Source organism: Lathyrus oleraceus, chromosome 3 (genome assembly GCF_024323335.1).
Source record: "Lathyrus oleraceus cultivar Zhongwan6 chromosome 3, CAAS_Psat_ZW6_1.0, whole genome shotgun sequence".
NCBI lineage: Eukaryota > Viridiplantae > Streptophyta > Magnoliopsida > Fabales > Fabaceae > Lathyrus > Lathyrus oleraceus.
The window spans coordinates 363,918,876-363,944,155 of record NC_066581.1 but is presented as its reverse complement, the minus strand read 5'-3'; the positions used below and the strand labels follow the sequence as shown (position 1 = coordinate 363,944,155).

General features: G+C 34.8%; 1 protein-coding gene across 4 annotated transcripts; it reads right to left on the bottom strand.

The window, feature by feature from the left end:
- Positions 1–6,207: 6,207 nt before the first annotated feature.
- LOC127127706 (uncharacterized) lies at positions 6,208–21,391 on the bottom strand. Of its 4 annotated transcripts, none has more exons than XM_051056958.1 (10): positions 21,266–21,391; positions 20,736–20,905; positions 19,042–19,365; positions 18,696–18,906; positions 18,042–18,188; positions 16,400–16,524; positions 16,235–16,327; positions 14,673–14,877; positions 6,804–7,057; positions 6,208–6,608 (listed from the first exon to the last, which is right to left on the bottom strand). In XM_051056958.1, exons 2-10 carry the CDS (start codon positions 20,843–20,845, stop codon positions 6,440–6,442), a joined length of 1,638 nt encoding a protein of 545 aa, XP_050912915.1. In that variant the 5' UTR covers positions 20,846–20,905; positions 21,266–21,391; the 3' UTR covers positions 6,208–6,439. The 4 variants fall into 4 exon arrangements, with proteins under 4 accessions (XP_050912915.1, XP_050912914.1, XP_050912913.1 ...); XM_051056957.1 differs by having other exon boundaries at positions 21,125–21,274; XM_051056956.1 differs by lacking the exon at positions 21,266–21,391 and adding an exon at positions 21,120–21,259.
- Between the last annotated feature and the right edge of the window lie 3,889 nt (positions 21,392–25,280).

Sequence of the window (25,280 nt, the reverse complement as noted above, 5' to 3'; positions counted from 1 at the left end):
AAATGTCCATTGAGATTGGGATTTTGAGCTTAGGGTTTAATCTTGTGTTTGTAACAATGTATTTCAAATAGATTGGGATTTTGAGCTTAGGATAATGCAATGCGTTGTCATGAGTTTATCAATATAATTTAGCTGGATTGAATTTTGTAACTAACATGAGTTTATCTATGTAACATTTTTATTGATTTAATGCATAATATTATGATAAATAATTTGTGTTCATTATACTCTATCAATTTGTATTCATTATACATTGTTATAACACTGATATAAAAGTGAAACAAATTACTAGTATAAAAGAACGGGAAAAAACATTGGTGTAATATTTCAATAAGCAGTAACAGAATTGCAATAAGCAGATAGTAATATCAGAAATTCAAAATGGCATTATAAACCATATTATTTCAATAAGCAGTAACAAAATTACATAATAATTCAAAATGACATTATAAGTCATATCATTCAAAACAACATCAGGATTCACAATGTAAAACTACATAGCATTCGTATAATATGGTTACATTTCAAAACATCATAACAAAAGTATCAAATAAAACTCAGAAATTATGGTTGACTTGAAATAGGTTTCTCCCCTTTTGAAGTGTTCTTTTCATTTTTGGTGGTGTTTGAGTTAAAGGTACTTGTGGTGGCTGACTTGGAGTTACTTGTGGTGGCTGACTTTAAGGTGTTTGTGGTGGTTGGCTTGAAGTTGCTTGTGGTGGTGGCAGTTTACATGGGGTCTTGTTGTGATCATCCTTATGGAAATGACTGCAATTGATTCCACGTTTTTCTCATTTCAAATGTAACTCATCTCTCACTATTTCTCTAGCCTCTTTATTCCTTTTTTTCTTGGATCTACCAGGTTGTCTCTTTATGGGTGGTGGTTCCAGATTAACAACATCAGTTTTTGTCCACAGAGTTTCCTCATTAACTGGATAAAGAACTGATGCATAACAAGCTTCATAGTGTTCCTTTTATAACAGTCAGACACAATCATCAAGTTCTAAGTGTTGATCCTCCGTGCATGAAATTGCATGACAACATGATAGCCCTGTCAGCATCTACATTCTACATGAGCACTCTTTTTTGGAAAGATTAACAACATATTTTTCTCCATTGGATGATATATGCTTAACCCGTAGTCATATTCACCTGCATGCATGTAACACATGTAGAAATCACAATATAATCATAAGCAAGTAGATAAGTGGATTACATTGTAAATAGATTAAGATAGTGATACCTAACACAAAATCTTTGGTCAACATCAAGTAGCAACTCCTCAAGTGCTGACAACAAACCCTACAATACAATTAAAATAGATGAATATTTAATCATGTGAGAAATCATTAAAACATATTTAAATATCATTAAAACATATGAAGATATTAACCTTGTGTTGATCACTTATGAAGGTGTAAGTTTAGCCTAATCTAACTCCTCCCAAATCAGTTGTCAATAATTTCAAAAATCAACTCCATGAATCTTTAGTTTCACCTTCAACAACAACAAATGCAATTGGAAGCATTTTATCATTTAAGTTCCTTCCAATGATAACTAGTATTCACTCAATCCTATAATAAATATGCATTTGAAAAAATTATCTTTGCAAGCTTTGAAGCATATGTTCATCCTTGAAAATAAGGATTCGTTGACCTCTCAGAATGTTCATTATTTTCGCCTTCACTTTGAAATGGTTACCTTAAAATTTTAACAATTGATCCAAAGTTTTCCCTTAACAGTTCATGCCAATAATCATCAAGTCTTTTATATTGCTCCCTAAATGAATCATCCCTAAATGAATCATCCACAATATCAACAAGTGTTCGTACCTTAGGGTTTCTTTTTCAAACATTAGTTGTCTACAGATCGTCTTAGTTTCGTCTTCAACGGAGCTAGTGCTTCAACTTTCGTTTCTTCACACTTTGTTTCGTCTTCAACAGAACTAGGATCAACTATCGTTTGCATCTTCAAAATACAAATGATGTTTCTCTCACTGAAACTTTGCCCTAATATGTTTCAGCTTCATTTCATTTTTTATTTCAAAATTTTAAATCAATATGTTGTAAAATATTTTACTGATATATTAAAAAGTGATTCTTACATGTTACATCTACATGTTTTAAATAAGAGAGAATAGAAAACCTAATGGGCTTTGACTAATGGGCCTCATTACTAATAGAAATAATTACTATTTACAATCTAATATTTACAACACTCCCCCTCAAGCTGGTGAATGGATATCTATCATTCCCAGCTTGCAAGTAAGTTGCTTGAATCTTTCTGTTGGTAAGCCTTTTGTTAACACATCTGCCAGCTGATGCCCGGAAGGAACGTAAGATGTAGTTATCAGTCCACTATCCAACTTCTCTTTGATAAAATGTCGGTCAATCTCAATGTGTTTAGTCCTGTCATGCTGAACAGGATTATGAGCAATACTAATAGCCAATTTATTGTCACAAAACAATGTCATAGGACCTTCACATTGTATCTTCAAGTCTTCTAGAATTTGTTTCATCCACAATAGCTCACAAATTCCTAGTGCCATAGCTCTAAATTCTGCCTCAGCGCTTGATCGAGCAACTACACTTTGCTTCTTACTCTTCCAAGCTACAAGGTTACCACACAGAAAAGTACAATAGCCTGACGTAGATCTTCTGTCACTCACTGATCCGGCATAATCCGCATTAGTGTAAGTCTCCATAGTTAGATTTCCACCTCTTTTAAACAAAAGTCCTCTCCCTGGAGTTGCTTTAAGATATTGTAGAACGCGGTCTACAACCTGCAAATGTCTCACCCTCGGATCATGCATGAATTGGCTTACCACACTGACTGCATATGCCAAATCTGGTCTAGTGTGTGCCAAGTAAATCAATTTTCCCACTAATCTCTGATATTGACCCTTGTCAACTTTGTCACTTTCCTCCTCAAAGCTTATTCTGTGATTTTGTTCAATGGGAACACTTGCAGGTTTGCATCCAAGTTTGCCAGTTTCCTGCAAAAGATCAAGCACATACTTCCTTTGAGAAATAAAGATGCCTTGCTTTGAGTAGGCTACCTCAATTCCCAAGAAATACTTGAGTTGCCCAAGGTCTTTCATCTCAAACTCTGCTGATAATTTCTCTTTGAGGAAATGTCTCTCAATCAAATCATCTCCTGTAACAATAATATCATCAACATAAACAAGAAGTACAGTCAGTTTTCCTCCTTGTGAATGTTTAAAAAATAAAGTGTGGTCTCCTTGACTTTGCTTATAGCCCAAACACATCATTGCCTTTGTGAATCTTCCAAACCATGCCCGAGGGGACTGCTTTAGTCCATATAAGGCTTTCTTCAATTTACACACCTTGTTAGCTCCATTTGTTATGCCAACACCTGGTGGAATCTCCATATACACTTCTTCCTCTAAGTCTCCATGCAAGAACGCATTTTTAACATCAAACTGTTGTAATTCCCATCCACATGAAGCAGCAAGAGATAGTAAAATTCGAACAGTATTCATCTTTGCCACTGGGGCAAATGTCTCCTCATAATCAATACCATACGTCTGAGTATAACCTTTTGCCACCAGTCTTGCTTTGTACCGATCAAGTGTACCATCAGATTTGTACTTTACAGTATAGATCCATTTGCATCCAACTGGACTTTTGTCTCTTTTCCTTTCAATAATCTCACAAGTACCATTTTTTTCAAGTGCTCTCATTTCCTCATCCATAGCTTGGACCCAATTTCTATTTTGCAATGCTTCTTCAACAGATGATGGGATTTTCACAGAATCAACAGCTGCAATAAAACTTTGATATTGTGTGGAAAGATGTTTAGTGGAGACATATTGAGAGATAGGGTGTCGATATAGGGAGGGACAAGATCTTTTATCCTTCCTCAAAGCAATGGGTAAATCAACTGGATTAGTGTCACAAGTATCAGAAATGGCACAATCATCACTAGAGGAATCATTTTCAGTACTTACCTCCGGTTCAGGCGATTGAATTTGTTTCTGGAGAAGGTCAGGTTTACTTCTTCTCTGATACACTAGAGTTGGTGTTGGAGGTGCTGATTCCTGTAAAACAGAAGGCCTTGAAGGACCAGGAACACTTACTGGCTCAGATTCAGGTGTTGAACTAGGACTCAAACTAGGTGACAACTCGGGTTCAAGAGAGGGAACACTGATAGGTGTTCTAGGGAGGCTAAGACCAAGGATCAGAAACTCGGACTCAGACTCTGACTCTGACTCTAAGTCACTTATGTTCTCCCCCTGAGACTGAGAACGAGTGAAATATGACACATTTTCATGAAAGGTGACATCTTTGGAGACAAAGAATTTTCGACTCGGAGGATGATAACATTTGTACCCTCTTTTGTTGGGTGCATAACCCAGAAAGATACATCTGACAGCACGGGGATCCAATTTGTTGCGATATTGTTTGTGAACATGAACAAAAGCAACACAACCAAAAATGCGAGACTCAAGAGTGTGTAAGATAGGAACAGATGGAAAACGTGAAAGCATAAATTGGGCAGGACTTTTATTACCTAACACTCGAGATGGGACCCGGTTAATCAGATAGGCAGCAGTAAGAATTGCCTCACCCCAATAAGAGGTAGGAACAGACATTTGAAAAAAGGAGAGATCTAGCAACTTCAAGTAACTGACGATTTTTTCTTTCTGCGACACTGTTTTGTTGTGGGGTGTCAACACATGTGAATTCATGGAGAATGCCATGTTTACTAGGGAAGTTGGAAAAGGTATGATTGACATATTCTTTACCATTGTCAGAACGAATTCTTTTTATGCCTTTCCCAAATTGCGTTTGTACCATATTATAAAATTGGATAAATATTTGTGGTACTTCGAATTTAGTATGCATCAAGAAAATCCAAGTTACCCGAGTACAATCATTAATAAATGAGACAAACCATTTTGCACCAAAAATATTAGAGGTAGGGGCAGGTCCCCAAACATCAGAATGAATCAAATCAAAAGGTTCATCACTTTTATTAAAACTGGAAGGAAAGGATACACGATTGTGTTTTGCCAACTGACAAACATCACACTTAAAAGACTCAACAGAATGGTGTAAGTACAACGACGGAAACATAGACTTAATTATATAAAATGGAGGATGACCGAGACGCTTGTGCTGAAGCCAAATTTGTGAGGCTGAAGAGGAAGACTGAGACTAGAAACAGGAGGACAACACCTTTGGATGGTCATCAGAGAAGTAGTATAACCCTTCCTTTTCCTTAGCAATTTCAATCGTCTGCCCCGTGATAAGGTCCTGAAAAACACAATGGGACATAGAAAAAATTATTTTACAATTCAGATCACGGGTAAGCTTATGGATGGAAATTAAATTGTGGAAAAGTGTGGGAACATGAAGCACAGATTGCAACTGGAATGGAGGTTGCAAGTCAATATTTCCAGTGCCAACAACACAAGCATGAGAGCCATCAGCAACAGTAATATAAGGAATACTCGAAGGTGTGGTATAAGAGCATAATAATGTGGAATCAAATGTCATATGATTAGTAGCACCAGAGTCAAGAATCCACGCATTCTTAGGAATATTACCACAAACAGTAAGAGATCGGGAACACAAAGGTGAAGGTGGAGGTGGTTGATCGTTAATAATCTCAGCCATTGAAAGGACAATCGAGAGAAAACAAACCAAGAAACAGGATGGGTTAGGGTTTCAAAGATGAGTGAACAAAAACAAGAAGCACGATGTGCTACAACACAAAACAACAATGACCCAAACACCCAAAAACAACAACAAACTGCAAACTGCAGTAAAAAAAACTCCGCTACAAGGCGGTTAGGGTTTAGGCGGAAGCGAATCCCCCAAAATCGGGAGCTCTTGATACCATGTTGTAAAATATTTTACTTTTATATTAAAAAGTGATTCTTACATGTTACATCTACATGCTTTAAATAAGAGAGAATAGAAAACCTAATGGACTTTGACTAATGGGCCTCATTACTAATAGAAATAATTACTATTTACAATCTAATATTTACAACACAATATAAAATAAATAAATTTCATGTCAGATTCTAAATAAACTATCTTGAAGAATTTATCAAAATAAACTTTAAAAAATGTCATAAGTCGGTGTCACAATTATGTCAGGAAATAAATTCAAATAAATCAATTTTAATTGTTTGACATTGTTGAAATTTGCTTATTGTGTAGACTGTAGTAGAAATATTTGAATGGAGTGTTGCTTAAATTCAAATCCAGTAATCCAAAATGCACATTTCTATGCTAAAATTGGTTGATCTCGATGAGTGAGCTTTTCATGTATACATAATAACCCTGTGAAAAGCCCCACGCAACCAACTGAAAGCAATGCTATATTTCCAACTTTATTTTATTCTAAACTACAATTACAACATAAATGACACAATATAACAGCGCTACACAAAACTGTACTAAGCTCACTTCCATTTGAGGGACTGCCTAATGCCTGTATAAATGAGTCCTACAGACCTACCAATCAAGCTAACCAAAAAGAAAGAGATCGCTTCACTTGCTTTATTAATAACTTTTCTAACAATCGGCATGGTGATGTCAGACAACTCGAGGAGAAGGCTGAAGTAATACCGCCTGCAATACATTAGCACTAACATCAATTAGATTTATTGGGAGAGAATCTCTGTTAAATTGAGTGTCTTTAAAATCCAAACAATTCTCTGAAACTCTGAACATATGACAAAAATGAAAAGCATAAAGTGAACATGACATAAAATGCAGGGACCAGATTTAACTATGCCTAAATAGGTATGGAAAGAGAAAACATACCATCCTATCAGGGCTCTTAACTCCTTGGTCCGTTTTACGGGCATTGAGAAATGGCTTATCACAATCCAATGTAACTCATGTGACATGGTTTTTGAAGGTTGCTGGGTAAGATTCCTCCACCAAGATTGTTTTTCAGTCTGACTGCTGTCTGGTAGATTAATGGGTTGTTTCTCAAGTGTACACAAGTCAAAACGATCCTCGTACATTGACACAACTGTGTCCATGTTGTGGTGCAACCACTGGTTCAAAGCAACCTGAAACAAGAGTATATATGAAATAAAGTCTAGGCATAATTTCATCCAAATTTAAAATGCACATATATATAAAAAAACAGAATACTATGCATTTGACCCTCTCCTGTGGTACCATAATAGAATCCCAAATACTCAGTTCAGCTGTGACTGGATTTAAAGACAATAATTTAAGATATTTTATTGGGCAATACTCATTGCACCCTCTCAAATCCTATGGAAATCCGAAAATACTCATTTGCACCGTCCGGAGATTGAAATCCAGATTGAAATCCAGACACACCCAATGCACAAATAAACATGTCCGAATATTGTAATCCAGATTCACCATCTAATGACAATAGTATATCATTTTCGTCATATATGGTGTGGTGCGTGACAACATTGCATTTAAAATATTAAAATTTTAGAAGAAAATAAAAGGCATTTCGAACAAGTATGGATTTTGAAATTCTGACAGGATTTTTTGTGCATTTTGGACATTTCGGATGAACTTGAGCTCTTTGGTAATATGTGGTGCGTACGGATTTTGAAATCCGGTCAGGGTTTTTTGTGCATTCTTGGCGTTTCAGATAAACTTGAACTCTCTTGTAATATGTGGTACGTCCAGATTTTGATATCCAAACAGGATATTGTGCATTTTGGAAGTTTTGGATGAACTTGAACTATCTTGTAATATGTGGTGCATCCGGATTTTGAAATCCGGACGGTGAGAGAAGAGCATTTTTGAAAATTCCAGAGTTTGAGAGCACTATTAAGAGTGCAATGAGCAACACCCATTTGATTACTTCTTTATTGTAGGTATAATTAGGACCTGATTGTCTATTTGCTGGCCTATAAGTTGTATCATAACTCCCAATTTTGGGAGAATCCGTATCTGCTCCAAAAACACTAGCAACTTTCATTGCAGAAAAACCCTAATTTCCTTTAATATAGAGAAACCTAACCACCTTTACTGCAGACCCCTTTTTGCGGCCTACATAACATATATCAACGCTTTAAGATTGCCCTTAGCAGTGTTTTTCCGTTGGGCTTAATCCATGAATGAAGAGGTAAATGCATTGGAAAGAAATCAGACCTGGGAAATTGTTGATAAGTTGAAATACAGGACAGTCGTAGGTTGCAAATGGATATATAGAGTGAAATATCAATTTGATGGTACCTGAATTCATATAAGGTACGGCTAGTTGCAAGGAAATATACCCAGACAATCAGACATATGTGATCGACTATGAGGAGGCATTTTCCTCAGTTGCAAATATGAATACGGCCAAAATCATTTTATCCTTGGCAATGGCATCTCACTTTGGATAGGAGTTACAACAACTCGATGTTAAAAATGCATTCTTGCATAGGGACCTTGAAGAGGAAGTGTATATAGAGATTCCACTAATGGAGGGAACAAGGTATGTGGAATGAGGAAAGCCTTATACGGGCTCAAGCAATCTCTTCTCTCCAAGCATAAATGTCTAGAATATCATGTGAAGAAGCGAACATGAAGAAAACATACTAAAATATCAGTATGCCACTTAAAGAGATCTTATTAATAAACAGAGCATTGACCAAGCTAATTAATATATTTTTAAGTGTTCTAACATTAATTGACTGGGTGATAGAACTGGAACTAGGGATTTATCAAGAATAATATCAAAGTAGGAAACTCCCCTGCGTTGGTATGAAGCTTTATTGATTTTACTGAAAACACTTCACAGATTTTCGAGGAATCTGAAACCTCCCAAATACAATTCTGATTTTCGAGAAATCTGAAACCTCCCAAATCCAATTCTAATTCATCGATAGGGCCCGTAAAACTGTTTTTTAATTTTTAAAATTTGAAAATCATATAACTTGTTTGGTAGTCTAGTTTTATAAAACTATTTTTAAAAATTATTCTCTATTTGAGAGTTTTAAAAACTAAAAAACTAAAATAAATTTTGGAAGTTTTTGGTTTTGGTTTTTAATTTTGGAAATTAAGAGGGAAAAAACAAGAAAAAGTGATACATTTTTTTATTAACGGCAAATTTGTAATATTGTACCACTTTCAAACAATTTTTAAAAATTAGATTACCAAACATATTTTTTTTTCTTCAAAACTCTTTTTTTAAATTGATTTACAAAATAGTTTTTAAAAACTAAAAACTAAAACTCATTCAAATGAACCCTTAATATCTACGATACATTTTCTTATTTATAGACTAATTTCCCACTGACGGCCTCACTTCTAACTGCTTAATAGGAGGCTACTGTACTCTATCACTATATATATCTAAACATGAAATACATTTTCTTACAAAATCCAGACTAAAAAAAAAAAAAAAAGAGATTTCCAAACTCCAATATGTATTCATTTGTTTGGTAAAAAAATTTGTCCAAAGTGAACCATGACAAAATGAGCACAGAAAATTGTAAAAAAAACTGCCCTCTCCTTATACCACAGAATACTAGACAAATATAAGTGATCGAAAGATAAAGAGATTCTTGAAATACAAGAGACTAAGAGACATTTGAATAAACCGTGTCTTGAAAAGCACTACGGAGACTTTATTATATATAGAGAGATTATAACTAATTACATGATATAGTCCATGTGGGACTATTCGATATACAAATATTCTTAAGACTATATTTACAAATATCAACACTCTCCCTCAAGCTTGAGCATATAAGTCAAATGCACCAAGCTTGTTACATATATAATTAGTTCTGGGGCTTCGCAGAGATTTTGTAAACACGTCTGCCAATTGATCATTAGAGTTGACAAAGTTTATGACGATGTCACCTGATTCAATTTTCTCTCTGATAAAGTGACAATCTATCTCAATATGTTTGGTCCTCTCATGGAAGACTGGATTAGAAGCAATGTGCAATGCGGCTTGATTATCACAAATAAGTGTCATTGGTCTTGCTTCTTCAATTTGAAGTTCCTTGAGCAACTATTTTAACCAAATAAGTTCACATGTTGTCATTGCCATGGCCCTATACTCTGCCTCGGCGCTTGATCTTGTAACTACGTTTTGTTTCTTACTTTTCCAGGATATAATGTTTCCTCCAACAAGTACACAATACCCAGAGGTGGATCGTCTATCAATGGGTGGCCCTGCCCAATCAGCATCGGAGTATCCAACTATCTGAGTATGTCCTTTATTTTCATACACTAGACCTTTTCCTGGAGCACATTTGATGTATCTCAGAATCCGGATAACAGCATCCACGTGTTCCTGACAATGGGAGTTTAAGAACTGACTTACCACACTAACTGCAAAAGAAATGTTTGGACGAGTGACTGTGAGATAATTCAACTTTCCAACCAATCTTTTATACCTTCCTGAGTCAGATAGAGGCTCCCCCTGATTGGGTAGTAGTTTGACACTTGGATCCATAGGAGTATCAGCTGGTTTAGCATTCAACAAACCTGTTTCTTCCAAAATATCCATAGCATATTTCCGCTGAGAAATCACCAAACCATCTTTAGATTGAGCTACCTCAATACCCAAGAAATAGTGAAGTTTACCAAGATCTTTTGTTTGAAATTGATTCGAGAGATGTTGCTTTAACTGGAATATACCCTGCTGATCACTACCAGTTATGACAATATCATCTACATACACAATAAGATAAATACACCCTTGGGCTGAGTGACGATAAAAAACAGAATGATCAGCTTCACTACGGATCATACCAAACTGTTGTACTACAGTGCTGAATCTGCCGAACCAAGCTCTCAGAGATTGCTTAAGACCATAAAGAGACATGTGTAACCTACACACCATATTCGATGACTCCCCCTGAGCAACAAATCCAGGTGGTTGCTCCATATATACTTCCTCTTCAAGATCACCATGTAAAAAAGTATTTTTGATGTCAAGTTGGTGAAGAGGCCAATGTCGAATGGCTGCAATGGCTAGAAGAAGTCTAACAGATGCCATCTTGGCTACAGGCGAGAAGGTATCACTATAATCCAATCCAAAAATCTGAGTGTATCATTTGGCTACCAAGCGAGCTTTAAATCGATCAATCTTACCATCTGGACCAACCTTCACTGTTTAAAGCCAACGACAACCTACTAAAGATTTTCCATGGGGTAGAGGAACCAGTTCCCAGGTACCACTGCTTTGAAGAGCACAAATTTCATCAATCATTGCTTGCCTCCACTCAGGGTGAGATAATGCTTCACCTGGAGTTTTAGGAATAGAAACAGAAGACAAAGAAGACAAACAAGTATACTGCAAAGGGGAAAGACGATGATAACATAAATCAATATATTTTGGAGAAGGATTTCGTGTTTGACGTATACCTTTTCGAAGGGCAATCGAAGATCGGACTCAGGTTGCAGGATCAAATCCGGTGATGACAGAGGCGTCGAAGGAGAGTTTTCAATGACCTCAGGGACAGGTATGACCTCAGGGACATGTATGACTTCAGAGACAGGGACGACAGGCGTTGGGTGACGACGCTGATATGTTTGAAGTGGTCGAGAAGTGGGTGGGTCATGAGCCCTAGACTGATGGGGCATAATGGTAGGCAGGACATTAATAACTGCCGGAAAAGGTGTGGGAGTACTTTCCTGAATGGGTTCTGGAGTTACGTGACTAGACTCGAAATATGGAACCTACTCGAAGAAGGTAACATCGACCGATACTAGGTATCGTTGTAAAGTATGTGAATAACAACGATAACCTTTTCGGGATCAATGATAACCAAGAAAGACACACTTTAGTGATCGAGCTGAGAGTTTATCAAGACCATGAGAGAGATTGTGTACAAAATATGTGGACCCGAAGACTCGAGGAGGAATTGGGTGAAGTGGGGAATTGGGAAAAAGGATTGAATGAGGGATTTTATTGTTAAGGACAAATGAGGGCATGCGATTTATAAGGTAACATGTCGTTAGCACAGCATCCCCCCAAAACCGAAGTGGAACATTACTAGGGGTGTTCACGGTCCGGTTTGGATCGGTTTTGAGACAAAATATCATCCGATCCAAAATATATAAAGCATACGGTTTGGTTCGGTTTTTGGATGACAACAAGAAAAATCCAATCCAATCCAATCCAATTTATACGGTTTACTTCGGTTCGGTTGAATCGGTTTTATTCGGTTTTTAAATCAACACTGTGAAATTTAAAACGAATATATTTCAATACCAGTTACAATTATGCCACCAACGTCTACTAAGACAATATCTAATTTTCATATTATATGGCTATTTGATGTCATTGTTGCAAAGATTCATTATAATATATGGACAATATCTATCCCAACGAAATAGACATTGCTGTAATAAATATTTTATATGGAGACCTGCTTACTTAGTGCTTATAGGGAGACTTGTAATATAAATTAAATATATGACAAATATATATGACAGTAACATACCAAAGCTGCATTAAAGTGAATATAATATATGGAAGTAATACCGGTTCGGTTTGGACCGGTTCGGTTTTTATGAAGCCAACCGTAAACCGAACCGAACCGATCGGTTATGCAACATGGTGATTCAAATACATCCAAAAAAAATCGGTTTTTTTGGATTTCGGTTTTTTCGGTTCGGTTTTTGGTTTTTTTTTTGGATTGGATTGGATCTGAACACCCCTAAACATTACCATGGAGAAGTAGGGTCCGAGTGGTTTCTACAAGATGTCGATTTTTGCGCTCGGCTACCCCGTTTTGTTGAGGTGTGTGAGGGCAAGATGTTTGATGGAGAATACCATTGCGTGACATAAAATTCTGAAATTGTTGGGATAAATATTCACGGGCATTGTCACTTCTTAAGGTACGGATAGACACACCGAATTGAGTTCTTATTTCTTGATAGAATTGTTCAAAAATAGAAAATAATTCAGACCTATTCTTCATTAAAAATAACCACGTGCAACGTGACAAATCATCAAAAAAAGGTGACAAAAAACCTAGACTCAAGAGTAGAAACAGTACGCGAGGGACCCCAAACATCGGTGTAAACTAAAGCAAAAGGGGACGAAGCTCATTTATTGACTCGATTGGGAAACTGACCACGAGTGTGTTTCCCTAGCTGACAAGACTCACAATGTAAATTAGATACTTTCGATAAATTTGGCACCAACTTATGTAGTTTGGAAAGACTGGGATGACCTAACTGAGCATGGATAGTGAGTGGAGAATCTTTGGCTGAGCATGTCTGAGATGACACTGAGAGGTAATAAAGGCCTTGAGACTCACATCCGACACCAATCGTCCGTCCCGAACTCCGATCCTGCAGGGTAACATTATTGTTAGTGAAGGTGACACTACAATCAAGAGAACGAGTTAAACGACTGACTGAAAGTAAATTAAATGGACAATTAGGTATATAGAGGACAGAAGTAACCGAGAGAGAAGGTAGAATTTGAACAACACCAATCCCTTCAGATCGGGTTTGAGAACCATTGGCAGAAGTTATAGTAGGTAAGAAACCGGATATAGAAAGGGAAGAGAAAAGATTTTTATTACCGGTGACATGATCAGAAGCACCAGAATCAAGGATCCAAGATCCAAGAGAAGATGATTGAGAGAGACAAGCAGATGAATTACCAGTGTGTGCTACCGAAGCAGTAGAATCTAAGTTCTGATAATTCTGATACCACCTGAGGAAATCATCGTAGTTCGGCGTAAAGTTATGAGGAGTAGTTATAAGTATCGGATCTGAAACAATTGCCCTATGGAGAGTGGAGCGGTGGGAAAATTGTCGGGATCGACCGTCGGACGTGTTGTCACGTGCGGAGGTTTCTGCCGATGAAAAATGGGGAGCGGCTGGATCGGAAGAGGCGCTTTTGCTGGTAGGTTACCGGAGAATTTTGAAAAGTGAGAGGCAAATCGGAGTGATGACATGGTTTGCAAAAAAAAAATTCTCACCGGAAGACAGTGGGTCAACCGGGTAAAGCACGGCGAAGAAAGAATTGCCTCTTAGCAGGCTCTAGATACCATGTTAAGAATGTGTGATTGGGCCTAACTCAACCCTACAAAACCGGTTGGTAGAGTGAGGACTGCCCCCACTTATAAACACATGTTCAGGCCATATATTGTCCGATGTGGGACTCTTAACACATCCGCTCACGCCCAGGACTGGATATCTGGAGCGTGGAAATAAATGGTGGGTGACCCGATAGCAGAAACCATAGTAGGTGGCCCACCGGATCTTACACGAGACTCTGATACCATGTTAAAATACAAGAAACTAAGAGACATTTGAATAAACCGTGTGTCTTGAAAAACACTACGGAGACTTTATTATATATAGAGAGATTATAACTAATTACATGATATAGTCGATGTGAGACTATTCGATATACAAATATTCTTAATACTATATTTACAAATATCAACAGAGACAATATGAACAATTCCAGTTAAGTTGTTTTTAAGAAAAGATTTCTGCTTTGGCTCCTAACCACATTAATGCATAATACAAGAAGAATGGATTGTTTAAGTTAATAGTTATATGTTATATGTTATTTTAGAGCAAAATATCACTCTGAGGAACTACCATAGAATTTTTTACTAAAAAGGATCGCATTCAGTTCTTAGAGCTCCGAGATAGAGTGAAATGGACTAATATGGGTAAACAACAGAAACAAGATTCATAGGCTTGAAATTTATATACCTCGTTACGTAATTTTTGGAGTTCCCTGGTGGACATAGCACAGAATGACATGTCCCAGCTATTTGTTTTACTTGACACCTTACTATCAACAGAAATAAACTCCAGATAGACGCTTGCAACCCCGTCTGCCAGAGTTATCACTAAATCTTCCAATATGGAAATGCCATGGGTAGCAAATATACTGGAATCATAACAGCAATCGTCCCTGACAAAAAATGGATGACTGGTGACTGTCTTAAATCAGAAGACAACACTGAAAAATAAATTTAGAAATTAACAACAGCAACTAAGCCTTATCCCACTAAGGGTGTCATCTACATAGATTACACTATGTCAGAATGTTCTATCGGATGTCATATCTCTATCCAACTCATTAATCTCTAGATCTTTCTTAATAGTTACTTTTGTAGTTTTTCTAGGTTTTCCTCTACCTCTACTAATTTGACTACTCTATATATGATCTCCTCTCCTTAGTACATAATCTCCGGATCTTCCCTCTACATGTACAAACCACGTAAGTCGAGTTTCCGCCATTTTTTCTACGATAGGTGTTACTCCAATGTTTCTCAAATGTTGTCATTTATTATCCTATCATGTCTAGTCTTACGTTAGACTCTTCAGTTACTATTAACTGTTATTAAATTATTAGGAGAGTTAGTGAATAATTATTATAATTATTATATTATTGATTTAGAGTGTTTAGGTCTAGAATAAATAGGGGATGACATTGGAGAGTGGATCATCTTGGAATTGGATAGGAAAAGGGATCATTTTGGCATTGGGAGGTGCAGACCCTCAAAGTTCTGCGGTACTATTCTGAAACTCAAAGGGACTTTCCCTATTTTCTTTTATATATTAGTTGGTTTCTATCAGCGGGTAACAGAGCAGTTCTGATCCAGGAAGATTCTGCGGTGTGCTGGAAATCTTGGTAGGAAGATGGCTGCAGATTTGATTCCAAGATTTGATGGAAGGGAGGCCTATTGGTGGCTGATCCAGGCAGAGCAACATTTTGGATCAAGAAGAATGAGTGAAGAGATAAAACTTTGGTGGGCTGTTGCATTTGCATTTAGAGGAGATGCTCTTGATTGGTGGATTTCTTGGAAGGAGGGTCATCCAAATACTTGTTGGTGGGATTTTTCAAAGGCCATTCTCAAGGAATTTCACCCAGAAGTTTTGGATTGTCTTGTAGATTTAGAAAAGGAAGAACAGGAAAACAGAGGCAGCGCTGAAATTGAAGATGAGGAATCTGAATTGGAAATGGAGTCGTCACTGCCTCACAAACTCAACCTTCAATAAAAGGAAAAAAACCAAGAAAATTTCGCTCTCGTTCTGATAACAGAAGTGACAAATGAGGAAAAGGTAGAAATCGCAAAAATAGAAGATGCCGAAATTTCTTCCGTGACATATGGAAAAACATGAGACAAAACTAGATTTTTGCAAAATTCTTGGTATTGGCATAGACTTTGATGGACATGGCGCGAGTATGGTGCTTGAATCGAGAATGAGACTTTCTAAAACAACTACCGGAGAGAGATGGGCTTCACACAAGTTAGAAAGCCTACCGCCGGCGAAGCCGCCAAATACAAACGGGTCCTTGTTGAAGGGTGGATTTTCCTCTGATCCAACCACCGTTAATGCCTACTGTTGTCCTCATACTTCAATACATGACAAAATTATATTAAAATGGAATCAGAAAAAATCATAAAAGTACAATTAATAAAAATTACCTAAGCAAACCGAAAGTAAGATACCAAAGTAATTCTGAATACAGATCCTTCTTGCCAGACCTTGTAATGTTCTGTGAAATAGCATTATCCCCTTTCACTTTTTCAAGTATCAAAGAAAGAAACTCCTAAGAACAATTCCGAAGAACTAAAATCAGTACATCATATGAAGCATTTAATTATTTCTTCATGATTGTCATATCATGTATGCAAAACAATACAGGTAATTTAATAAAACATGTGGTGGATTATCAGATATGTACTCAATTCTTTTTCTTTTCAATTTTCGCTATCAATACCTTTTTAGATAAGAATACAATGAGCCAACATTACTCAAACTCACGCCAATCCAAACAAAAATACCAGGTTTGCTCATTGTTTGCTTTGCTACTAAATGAGAGAAACTGTTGGCCCCTCTTTCAGTGGAACTTTGCTCATTGTACTTTAGACTTTTTCCAAAGAAAAGTACAAAGTTATATTCCTTTGTCTCATTATGTCACTATAGAATATTAATTTGTCTCAAATTACTTACCGCTTTATAATATCAAGAAAGTATTAATTATTTTTCAATAATACTACATTTATTGGTATCTCAACCCAGTGTTGTCAAATTTCAGCCACTGCGGCGCCATGGTGGATATTGATGGCGGTTTTTTGGCTCTCCGCTATGGCCTAATATGTCAAGGATGGCGGCGCCACGACACCATATGTCAGGCTTTATTGCAGAATTTTGGCTCTCTGCCATGGTACGCCATCGATAACAGTCTCAGCCTACAATACTATAACCAATTCTCATTATCTATCTACCTACCACAATAAAGCATTTTAGTCAACAGAACTTATTTTATCATTGCAATTAGTATAATAAATGATTTCCTTAAGATGTGTGTATTACCTTAAATGACAAGTAATATGAGACAAAGGGAGCAGTTAACATTGCCAATCGCAGATAGCAGAAAATAGCAATTTGTTAAAATTCTGCTATGGAATAGTGTTATAGTGCCAGTATAGCAGCTATTTGACAACATTTTGTATAAAATAGCATATCACGGAACAATAGCAGTTTGTACGAACTCTGCTACGTGACAGCAGTATAGCACCACTATAGCTGCTATTTAACAACACTAGAAAATTGAAAGATTGAAATCGTATTAACATTTATTATATATGCGCATGTAAGTTATCAGTAACTCATCCATTGTTTTTCTAATCAATGTTATAACTCTAAGAATCAACTCCTCAAAGATGAAAGGTAAGGGGCTGCTTATAATAGACCTACAATGGGTTTGACCTTCTACTAGATCACATCAGGGAAGGAACTTTATAATACCAGGTTTCCCTATCCTAATAAAGCTCTATAATTTTCTCTTTAAGGTGCATTCGCCATTTTTGAGAAGCCAGACCAGCTTACCTGATACAACTTATGGAATTTTCTTCAAAACCTGAAATCAAAATATTATGAAAATGGGGTTTATCTTATGATTTAATAACTTGGATTTAACAAGTTTTATATACATAAGATATCATCCCATACACCAAACTCAGAAATTTATTGTACTCAAATCTATCCAACCTAGTTCAGTAATTTACCCAAATGTAGTAAAAAGTCCATAAATTTATTGACATATGCACTTTATAAAATTACCTTGTCAGTGTTGCCTTTTACAAGGAAATACTCCTTTTCCAGCCATGTAGCACAGATAGAATGGCATGACCTTTGAATAACTTCAGAAAAAACTTTGAAAAGATCATCCATACCAACAGATCTGGAAATGCTTGAGTTATTATTAACCTGGATAAAAAAGTAACAATTAAATACATGCTAGAATAATTGTAAAAATAGCTTACACCAACTTATTCACTTTGATATGCATTTTTTTAGTTTGGAAATGAGTTATAAAAAAATAAAAAATAAAAAGCAATGAAATGTACAAACTTTGTACTACAAAGAATCAAACTTTTGGACTAATTTTTAATTTCAAGAAAACAAATTAATTTTAAAGTCTAGTAGTTAAATAAAAAATTGTTGATTGATTGATATACTAGAAGGAAGCAAGTAATGTAGTAAATGAGTGGCTGGGATATTACAAAAAAAAAAAATTAGTGACATGGCATTCTTTAAGATTTCTTTCGAATAAGTTTTGTAAAGGTATGATATCTAATAATCTAAGATATACCAAGCCAGAAGACATTTCAAGCATTTATTGCATTCCAACTTGTCAAAATTCCAAATTATACCAAAATAACATAACATTGCATATGACAAACAATGAAAAGAGAAAATAAAAACAATCCCTGCCTCTTCCTCAATTTGCAGAAAAGCAGCCCAAAGTAACCTTAACTTTGGACCCGCGGCCACAGCATTTAAACTCAAGGGTCTTTTTGCATATTGAAGGGTGGTGTCCCCCGCATAAGCCTCATTCTCTAATGCCTTTAGTGAATTCAAAAGTTTTTCTCTCACCACATCTAATACATACTTTGACTCAACTTGATCATTTTGCTTCATTGCACTGCAAAAGAGACAAAAGTTCTCAAGTAATTAGAGAAATAACAATCATCTGTCTCCAAATACTTTAACGGTATTTCCATCTACGTAGAAGATTAAAAACAATTCAACCTTGATATCTTAACCTGCTTACCCTTACCTACCAGAAATGTCTGAGCTCTCACGTAACACATTTTTAATAGAATTGATCTTTTGATCACTGGTATAAGATTTGTTAATAGGAACTACTCCGGCCATATAAGCGAGCAATATACTTCCCATCAAAAGAACCTGATTAACAACAGGCACCAAACTAGAGGCTGTTGAACCATCAAAGTCAACCAAGGCTCCTATGCCATTGCAATTTAAAGGGAATGTCCGAAGAGAGTGAGTCATTTTTAAATCTGGAGCCCTAAATACACTTGGCTCGAATGTGTTCTGTGCTGAGAAGTGGAAACATTCACATCCATTTCTGGAATACTTTCTGCAGCAAAAAGTAAATATTGAAAGGTCAGGCCATCAAATTCGTGATACCAGCCATAAAAAACAACAAAGATCACCACTGGTTGTATAGAAACAGGAAAGTCATACTTCCTATCTATCAGAACTATGTATTAAGAAGTATCACAAAAAAAAATTATGTATTAAGAAAACAGGGTGAAGTAGCAGAATAATCAATATTGATTGTACTCTTAGAATCTTATTAATGGCAACCAAACAAACTATGCAGGAAAATGAAATTTTGGTTAACTGCAAAGTACTACAATATACAAATACAAAATATACTAATAATAAGAAAGCGTAATTTTCAAAAAATAAAAAGTAAGAATATTCCAATTTTTGGCCTTCACTTTTAAAAAGTCAAGACTTACCAACAACAAATAACAGGGGGGGTAATTTTGCAAAGCTAAAACCCATGACACATAATACTTTCAAACATCATCAAACAGTGGGATTTTATTTAATTTAAATTTAAATTGGTCTATTAATTAAACACATCTCATTTTCTCTAACAAATTTTTTACTCTAAATTTACTATTTTATTAATTGATCTATAAAAAATATGACCATAATCTATACAGTGTGCAATATGATGATCATGTATGTAACATTCTAAATGATTCAGACAATCGTAGATATACAATTTAATAATACACATTTACTTATAATTTTAATATCATATATTGACATACAACAACAACCAAGTTTTATCCCACTAAGTGGACGGCTACATGGATCAACTTCCGTCATAATGTTCTATCCAGAACCATGTTTTTATCCAAATTGTTAATCTCAAGATCTTTCTTAATAACTTCTCTTATAATTTTTCTAGATCTTTCTCTACCTCTAATTGTTTGACTTCCCTCCATCTAATCTACTCCCCTTACCACAGAATCTACGGGTCTTCTCTCTACATGTCCAAACCACATAAGTCTATATTTCCACCATCTTTTTTACTATAGGTGCTACTCTAACACTCTCTAAAATTATCATTTCTAATCTTATCATATGTCTAGACTTACCACACATTCAACACAACATCTTCATCTCTGCTACACTTACTTTATTCTCATGTTGATTCTTAACCACTCAACATTCTGTCACATACAATAATACAGGTCTTAACGCAGTCCAATAAAATTTTTCCTTCATCTTGAGCGGTACCTTTGTGTCAGTGTCACATGAAATCCCTAAAACCCCTCCATTTCCGCCACCATGTTTGAATCCGGTGGTTAACATTCTAATGCTAAATTGGCTATTTTAAGATTGAATTGACTGTGAAAAGGCATGTTAAGTTTGACACAGGTATTCTAACTATAATAAATAATAGTAGCAACGATGACGAAATGAAACCTGTGAACAGTCTTGAAATTTGTAGTCTGATGAGAGAAAGCTCTTTCAGTAAAAGGCCTTCTCTGCATATTCAGCTTAAAACAGAATGGGGAAGTCACGCATTCTGCCATTGATAACTGCTTACTCCACGGTCAACACATTATCCACCACCTACATGCGTATTTGATCACCTACAACACATATAGAAAACCAGAAACATCAATGATCAAAATGTATGAAAAATATGAGAACAAGATCCAGATAAAAACACTCAATAAAGCTAACCTAAATTAAAATTAATTCAAATTGGGAACTAGGAAGAATCAGTTTCGTAACACAGAAATTGTGAAGAAAAGCAAAATGCTAATTTGAAAAGAAAATAGAGAATGGAAATTAGGTCGATACCATACCAGTTGAGAAATGGAAAAGCGAAGAAAAGCACAATTTTTGAGTGAGTGAGAGAGTGAAAGGGTGAAGAGTTTGGCGGGGAAAGCAAGGCTAGTGAGTGATGTGAGAGAATGAGAAGAAGATTGGATTGGCTTTGTGCGTACCTGATTCGCTTCTTCCTATCACTTTGTTAACTTTAACGGCCCAATTAGGGCATTTAAGGCTTTTTCTTAACAAGTTATAGAGACCAAATTTATCATATTTCAACTCAACACAAATAATAAAAACCTCAATCAAATATCAAGTGTTTTATCCCTAGTCAAATCCAAATTATCTAATCATATTTAAATATTGTTTCAAGGTGAAAATGAAGATGGTCTAGAGCCTTCGATTTCTCTTCTCGATTGTTTGGTTACGAGTTGCCTTACTCGGTCATTCGAACAATTATCATCCACTAAAAACTTCTAATTTGATTCACTTCAAATCACTTTCATAATCAAACTTAACTCAAACACATTTTCGTAATAAACTTGGATGAAAAAGGAGGTGGTCTATAGTCTTCTATTCCCTTTCTTGAATACTTGGATACGAGTAGTCTTACTCGACCATTCGAGTATTTGTCGTCCGTCCAAAATACATCAAATTTATCTAAATCTTTTTACAATTAAGAGTGAAAAGAGAGATGGTCTAAAGCCTTCTATTCCTCTTCTCGGGTACTTGGATACGAGTAGCCTTACTCGGTCATTCGAGTAATAGTCATCCAACAAATCACTCAACAAATCAAACTTGTTTTCTGCCCTTGTGCGACTTCAAGAACCTTTTCAGAAACGAGTATGCTTTATTCATATCGACGTGAAACAAACAAAGACTTCCGCCTCTAAGAGAGAGCAACAAGTAAAGGTTTAATCATTCGATATTTCTAAATGACCACTTCTTAAAAACAATCAACCCAATAGTTCTTTCTAAGTAGAACTACGTAGACTTGAGTTTTCAATAACACTTGAAGATACCTAAGAGTAGGATTTTGAAAATCTTGTTAGACATCCCTTTAATAAAAAACAGTTTCCCTTTCTTTTTTTTTCTTACTCAATAAGTAGAAGATAACAATTAACATTAGCTAACATTTCTATCACAAACCTAACTGAGAGGTTTCCATTGAGTACAACGGATGTGAAGGGTGCTAATATCTTTCCATGATATAACTGACTCTTGAATCCGAATTTGGTTGTGAAGAACATTTTCTTTTTGTCGATATTTTCCCTTTCCTTCATTTAAATAAATAAAATTCGATGACGACTCTGTTCAAAACTCTTTTTCGCAAGCGTGTGAGCGCCTCACGAAGGATTGCGTTTTTCGAGATACAACACGTCCAATAATTTTATGAAATTATACATGTTGTACTTATATACTCCCTCCGTTCCTTTTTAAGTGTCACTTTCTTGATAAATTTTTGTTTCTTTTTAATTGTCACTTACAGAATTCAAGGTAATATTAAATGCACTTTTGTCAAAATTACCCCTGTTCAATTATTATAGAGAGAGAAAAAGTAAAATGAATGTAGAATATTATTAAGGGTATTATAGGTAAAATGAGAATTATTGTTTAAAAAATAACAATAATGATTAGTTTTTTTGGTATGCGTAAAAAGTCAAAAGATGACACTTAAAAAGGAACGGAGGGAGTATAATTTATGGCCCAGTGATATTTTTTTCTCTAAACTCATGCTATATGTGATATGTGTTAGTATTATTAACTTATTTCCTTAGTTTTGTGTTTATGTTTGTTAAATGATTTAGTTAGTTATCATAAATACAGGACACATCAGTAGCCCAACCTCTTAATTTTGAATAAATGATTTCTTTGATTTAATTTTATGTAATTAATGATAGTTGTCATAGAATCTATAATATTATAATAAGTTTGTGTTGAACTTCAATTTTATGATTTTTTTATATATATTTGATTTGATGGACAAAGAGTAGACTATATATAAGATTTATCATTAGATATATTGTTTGTTTTGTAATAACTAAATATTGATTCTTTTATTGCACATGTCCAAGACCATGTATTATGTTTGAGATTATTAAGAATAATGATTAGAATTAGCAGGGCCTAAAGAATCATGAATATATCTACTTAATATTTAAGTGTCAATTCATAGTCAAGAGGAGGTTGAACAAGTAACAATGGATAGTAAGCCTAGTAAATATGACTAGTATAATAATATTTTGATGTCTGAATATCAATATGTTGAAGCATGAGTGATGATTATTTTAAATGAATAATTGGGAATTGTTGTTAATGAAAGAATTAATCAGTTATTCCTTTCTTACTTTGAACTAGCTAGCAATTTTATTTTAATTACTTTGTTCAAATATTAAGATTTTGCCAGTGTGGCGATTATTTTGCTTCTTCATCAAGGGAATGTTTATGCATATTATTGTTGATTGTGTTTTTTAATGTCATTTATCATGTTTGATATTTGTTGTGTACAAGGGAATTTTTATGCATATTACTTTTATTTCGTAGATGAATAATGATGACATTGGTGGAGAATTTCAAGATTGGAACAAGGTCTTGGAGTTTCTTTTAGTGTTACTAAGTGTATTACAATGGAAAAAAGTTTCTAGTGATATGGTTTGTGTAAAAGTTTCATTTTACACAAAATTATTAATGTCTCAATGTATTTTTGAATGTTGTTTTTATTCTGATATTACATATTTACATTGTAAAAATTAGATGTTAATAATATTTTTGTTTGACTTTATGATATTAAAAAGAAAAAATGTTGCAATGAAAAATGCAGTTTTTTTAATATCAGATAGAATAAGAGACGAAATTATAATTGATTGAGACTGAAATATAAGAAACTTCTTTTTAAATATTTAGAGACGGATTTTGCTTGTTTGAGACAGAATATAATAGAGACAGAATAATGTTTTTGTTTTTGAACACTTTGAAACGAATTCTTTAAAAACAGAACATGATCTGTCTCAAACCTCGTCTCTAATATGATTAGTGACGGAAATTTTAGGTTTTAGAGATTGATTTCTTCTATCTCTATTTTCAATTTTTCTAGTAGTGAAAGTTGTCTTAATGTTAACTTCTGAACTAATGAAGTGGTTGTTTGAATTTTGTTTATTTTCAATGGTTGTAGGTATGGTGCACCCTAATATTTTCAACTCAATTAATGCATCAAAGGATGGTCTGCTGGGATGTCTAATCATGTTTCTGATAGAAAACATGTATTTTTTACGATGAGATGTTAAAAAAGTGGTCAGTATAAAGAATTTATCTAGAAGTTGAAACGTGATGACACCAAAATAAGAAAATATCAATGTCATTTTAAGATGTGTGGGTACCACATAGCAAAAAAAGTTTGGAAATTTAGTATGTTGTGCAATGTATATAGATATAAATTGGATCGCAAGTTAGTCGGTCATCCTATTATCATTCATGTAGATTTTGATGAAAAAAATTGTTGTCAAGATGAAAATAAACATGATCTCTAATGAAATGATGTTTAATTCCAACATGTTTTGTCCAAAAATGATGAAGCTATACTTTTTTGTTAGATTTATGGTATTAATATTGTAGCACACATCAGTACAATTTTGAGATCAAATTCGTAATCACTACTTGTATAACAACCACTTGTAGCGACGTATTAAGCTTCAACTATAGAAAATTCTTTTTTTACAAGTCTATATAGGCATTTCTAAGCAAGTGTCATGTTTCACTAGTACTTCATCGATCCGTTTTGGATCTTGCAAAATATGAATATGAGTACCTTAAGAGTACCATAAATCCGTATATTTATGGATTATTTGACATAGGATTGTCGATGCGATTTGAATAAGTTTTAACTTTTTAAGATAAAAATTCATTTGGTCCAAAGGTAAAATGATTTGTGATTTGGTTCGATTTTGGATGATTAATAAAACAATCTCACATGATTCGATCCAAATTCATGTGTTCAATTTAGATAAACTTTTTGATATCTAAACTACAAATTATAAATATTTTTATTCATATTAATATTATAAGATATGGTAAAATAATAGTTTTAACGTAATCTATAACATGCAATAATTTTTTAAAAAAATATTACGGAATGACAACAATCAATGTTTGAAACAATTGAAATAGTAAACAAATAAATTAAATTAAATTAAT

Bases quoted from the DNA above. Each gene is read 5' to 3' on its own strand.
- LOC127127706 (XM_051056958.1), bottom strand. From the start codon at position 20,845: ATGGCAGAATGCGTGACTTCCCCATTCTGTTTTAAGCTGAATATGCAG. The intron at 19,366-20,735 runs GTTTCATTTCGT...TTTTTGCTGCAG, and splicing joins AATTTCAAGACTGTTCACAG to AAAGTATTCCAGAAATGGAT. The intron at 7,058-14,672 runs GTATATAAATTT...CTCTTGTTTCAG, and splicing joins TCCAAAAATTACGTAACGAG to GTTGCTTTGAACCAGTGGTT.